Source organism: Eutrema salsugineum, unplaced genomic scaffold (assembly GCF_000478725.1).
Source record: "Eutrema salsugineum unplaced genomic scaffold, Eutsalg1_0 scaffold_8, whole genome shotgun sequence".
NCBI lineage: Eukaryota > Viridiplantae > Streptophyta > Magnoliopsida > Brassicales > Brassicaceae > Eutrema > Eutrema salsugineum.
In genome coordinates, this window is record NW_006256414.1 from 4,846,220 (window position 1) to 4,850,182 (window position 3,963).

General features: G+C 37.7%; 1 protein-coding gene across 1 annotated transcript; it reads left to right on the forward strand.

Annotated features, from left to right (window-relative positions):
• Positions 1-441: 441 nt before the first annotated feature.
• LOC18009965 (DEAD-box ATP-dependent RNA helicase 22) lies at positions 442-3,753 on the forward strand. The gene is made up of 8 exons (XM_006392146.2): positions 442-881; positions 1,447-1,734; positions 1,829-1,942; positions 2,033-2,481; positions 2,712-3,015; positions 3,102-3,254; positions 3,394-3,445; positions 3,533-3,753. The coding sequence occupies exons 1-8, from the start codon at positions 567-569 to the stop codon at positions 3,580-3,582; spliced, it is 1,725 nt and encodes a 574-aa protein (XP_006392208.1). The 5' UTR covers positions 442-566; the 3' UTR covers positions 3,583-3,753.
• The last annotated feature ends 210 nt before the right edge of the window (positions 3,754-3,963 follow it).

Sequence of the window (3,963 nt, forward strand, 5' to 3'; positions counted from 1 at the left end):
AAATTTATGAAGAGGATATGAGCCAAAATTTTAAGTCTGTAAAAGAAGGTGTGGAAACAGAAGGGTGAAGAGAAAACAAGGGTTTGTTTGCAATTCCAAAACATTATGGGGTAAGAATATAAGTCAGGGGCAAAAAAAAAGAATTTGGTAAGAAGATCCGACATAAAGCCCTTAACCAAAACCTCTTGTATTCTCGAAGTGTTTGGTCCCCTGTGGATTTTTTTATAACAACGTACGAGCCAAACACAAGTAAGGTCGTGACCAAAATCCTCCTCTCTGCGATATATACTGTATACAAGATAACTTCGAGCTTGATAACTTCTCATGCCTACTACGGCATCGTTTAATACTGAATATCTATACGTCGTCGTTTCATACTTAATATCTATACGTCGTTAATACTGTATAACAGAGGTTTCTTCTCTGAATCAGAATCTCATTTTTGCTTAAACCCTAAAGTTTAGGGCCTAATTGCCTAAACCCTTTTGGATTAGGTTTATCTATCTTATCCGCCGTGATTCAATTTTCATGATAAATTTCCGGTAGATTTAATTTGTGAAACTCCCATGATTCTCTCACGCTCCGTCTCAGTGCTTCATTTGTGTGGAGTTTCCTCGGCGCCGAAGCTCTTATCTCAGAAGCTCAAGGTCTCGTTTGCTCTCGCTTATGGTTCTTCTGCGTCTTTCCGTTTGTTCTCTCTCAATCGATCTAACGGGAAATGGGTTCGTGGGTTTGCGTCTGCTACCGAAGCTGAAGTAGAGAAAAAGGGTAATGATACGTTCTTCGCGGACCATGCTGTTTCTTGGAAGTCTCTTGGGTTATCGGATACAGTCTCTGTTGCTCTTCGAGCTTCTGGGTTTGATAGACCGTCTCTTACTCAGGTAAAGTTTTCAAATCTCGAGAATTTGGCAGAGAATTTGGTGAATCACTTGTTGATTGTGAAATGATGTGTTAATTTTGCTGTTTTTTGTGAAATGTTGGGTTTTAAAGTTTGATAAATTTTGGATTTTGAAGTTTTGAGAAATTGGTTTGGTTCTCAAATGTTTTATTGTGAATTTGAGAACTTGGTGAAGCACTTGTTGATTGGAAAATGATGTTTTAATCGCTATTTTTGTGAAACTTTGGATTTTGAAGTTTTGCGAAATTGGTTTGGTTCTCAAATGTTTTATTGTGAATCTGAGACTGATTCGTTACTGTTTTACCTGTTAGGCTGTTTTTGTGAAATTTTGGATTTTGAAGTTTTAAGGAATTGGTTTGGTTCTCAAATGTTTTATTGTGAATCTGAGAACTTGGTGAAGCACTTGTTGATTGTGAAATGATGTGTTTTGAATTTTGGATTTTGAAGTTTTGAGAAATTTTGGATTTTGAAGTATTGAGAAATAGGTTGGTTCTCAAGTGTTTTATTGTGAATCTGGAGACTGATTCTTTACTGTTTTTGCCTATTAGGCTGTTTGCATACCTTCTATATTGTCCGGGAAAGATGTGATTGTTGCAGCAGAAACCGGTAGTGGTAAGACACATGGATATCTTGCTCCAATAATCGATCGATTGACCAACACCGCTCTTGATTCCGAGCATGTGAATGGAAATGAAAGGCGGATTCCACTTAAGAACATTTCTCTGATTCTGTGTCCAAATGTGATGCTGTGTGAACAAGTGGTTCGGATGGTTAATGGTCTTCTTGGAGAGGATGGTAATCCACTTCTCAGAGCTGAAGCTGTTTGTGGGTCACAGGTAACCATTTCATGCCGAGAAACAAATATCTATCTGACTTTGTGTGTGTATCTGTACGATTATAGCTGAGTATTGAAGTTACATTTTGCTGCAGGGTTGGCCAGATAAACAGCCTGACATTATTGTTTCGACACCTGCTGCTCTTCTGAATAACATTGAGCCAAAAAGAAACAGGCGTGTAGAGTTTCTTCGATCAGTCAAATATGTGGTATGGTTTCTTGTTTAGAGCTGTGTTGTATTGTGTTCTGAGCAGTTTTGGAATTTCAGATGTCCTGTTGAATGTTTAGATCACTTGCAGGTCTTTGATGAAGCTGATATGCTTCTGTGTGGAAGCTTCCAGAATCAGATTATTCGTCTGATAAACTTGATGCGGTTTGATGAGAAACAAGTGTCTCGTTTGGCTTTATCCCAAGATGGCAAACCAATGGAGATTGATGCCACTTTAGCCCAATTTGATCTAGAAATTGAGGATGATGCAGAAATCGGATCTATTTCTGAGGAAGAGGAAGAAGAAGTCGAGTATGTCGATGATAGAGAACAAATGCCTACTGTTGAAACTGAAACTGGGTCAGATACCAAAAAGGGCTGGAGAAGAGTAAGAAAGGTCTATAGCCGTAGTAAGCAGTATATTTTTATTGCAGCCACGCTTCCAGTTAACGGAAAGAAGACTGCTGGTGGATTGTTGAAACATATGTTTCCAGATGCTATCTGGGTTAGCGGAAACTTTCTTCACCGAAACAGTCCTAGGTGAAAGCTAAACCCTTTCATCTTCTTTAAAGTAATGTACATCTTTTCCGCATCACTCACACCTTTAAATTGTTGATTCAAGTCATATATATGTATCACAATAAAGGTCAAAGATGAAGACATGAATTATTTTAAGCTCTTGGTTGGCAATGTACTTGTCTTGATTATTTACTTAGTATTAGTTCGTAACTCTCGAACTCAGAGTTGTCATTGTTTTTGCTATGTTGCAGACTAAAGCAGAAATGGGTTGAAGTCACAGTAGACACACAAGTTGATGCTCTTCTAGAGGCTGTAAGCAACAACAACAACATCACAGACAGGACGATGGTGTTTGCAAATACCGTTGAGGCTGTTGAAGCAGTAGCTGATATATTGGAGAAAGCTAGGATCCAGTGTTATCGTTACCACAAGAACCATACTCTTGAAGAACGTGCTAATATATTAGCTGATTTCAGAGAAAACGGCGGTGTTTTTGTTTGCACTGATGCTGCTGCCCGTGGAGTTGATGTTCCTAACGTCTCACACGTTATTCAGGTTACTATTTTTCTGATTTCAACTCACACCCTCTTCAAAGTACTCAGCTTTCTAAATCCATTTTGTGAATCTTGGGGTTATTGCAGGCAGATTTTTCTAGCTCTGCAGTGGATTTCCTTCACAGGATAGGTCGAACAGCTAGAGCTGGGCAATATGGGACGGTGACCAGTCTATACACCGAGGCTAACCGTGATTTAGTGGAAGCAATCCGTCAAGCAGTGCAGGCGGGTCAGCCTGTGGTATAAATTCTATCAATGAACTCAATTTGGGTTTTATCATTATCCGTAGTAGAATCTACCTACCTTCTTTTGCAATACCAATAGCATATTCCTTCTGGTGATTCATTCTTGTGTTATGATGTCTATATGAAATATTCAGGAAACTGCATTCAGCAGGAAAAGAGGTTTCAGGAACAAGCTTAAGAAGAGAGGTAAAAAAACTAGAATTTAAAGATGCATAAACATTGACAAAGACACAAGAGATTAAAAATAATTATGTGTTTGCGTTTGATTTTCAGCTTTTCTAAAAGCTGGAGAAGTAGAGGAGCCTCAAGCTTTGCGAGTTTAAGTAGATCACACTGATATGTTGTATATAAAGCTACCGTAAAATGGAATAATCAGTTTTTTTTTTTATCATTTTTGTTGTTGTTCCAAAAATGAGATATGAATATGATGATCCCTGTAGTTCCAATTTTTTTGAGATATTATTTTATCTAAAGCTGAGATATTAAGAAACAAAAGCAAGAATTTTGTATGCATTTACCCGAATTTTGTTGAATCTTAAATCTATGGATGTTAAATCTTCATTAACTACGTTTCAGCTTCGAGCTAGACAAGCAGCTCCCTGAAAATAATGATCACATACATTATAAACAGAACACTTGAGAAGAAATCTTTTTAATTACAACTTTAAAGAGGAAATCTGTTTAAAGGAACCTCGACTTTGAGT

Excerpts from the sequence above, each read along its gene's own strand:
- LOC18009965 (XM_006392146.2), top strand. The coding sequence starts at position 567 with ATGATTCTCTCACGCTCCGTCTCAGTGCTTCATTTGTGTGGAGTTTCC. Across the intron at positions 1,735-1,828 it reads AAGCTGTTTGTGGGTCACAG|GGTTGGCCAGATAAACAGCC; the intron begins GTAACCATTTCA and ends ATTTTGCTGCAG. Across the intron at positions 2,482-2,711 it reads CTTCACCGAAACAGTCCTAG|ACTAAAGCAGAAATGGGTTG; the intron begins GTGAAAGCTAAA and ends GCTATGTTGCAG.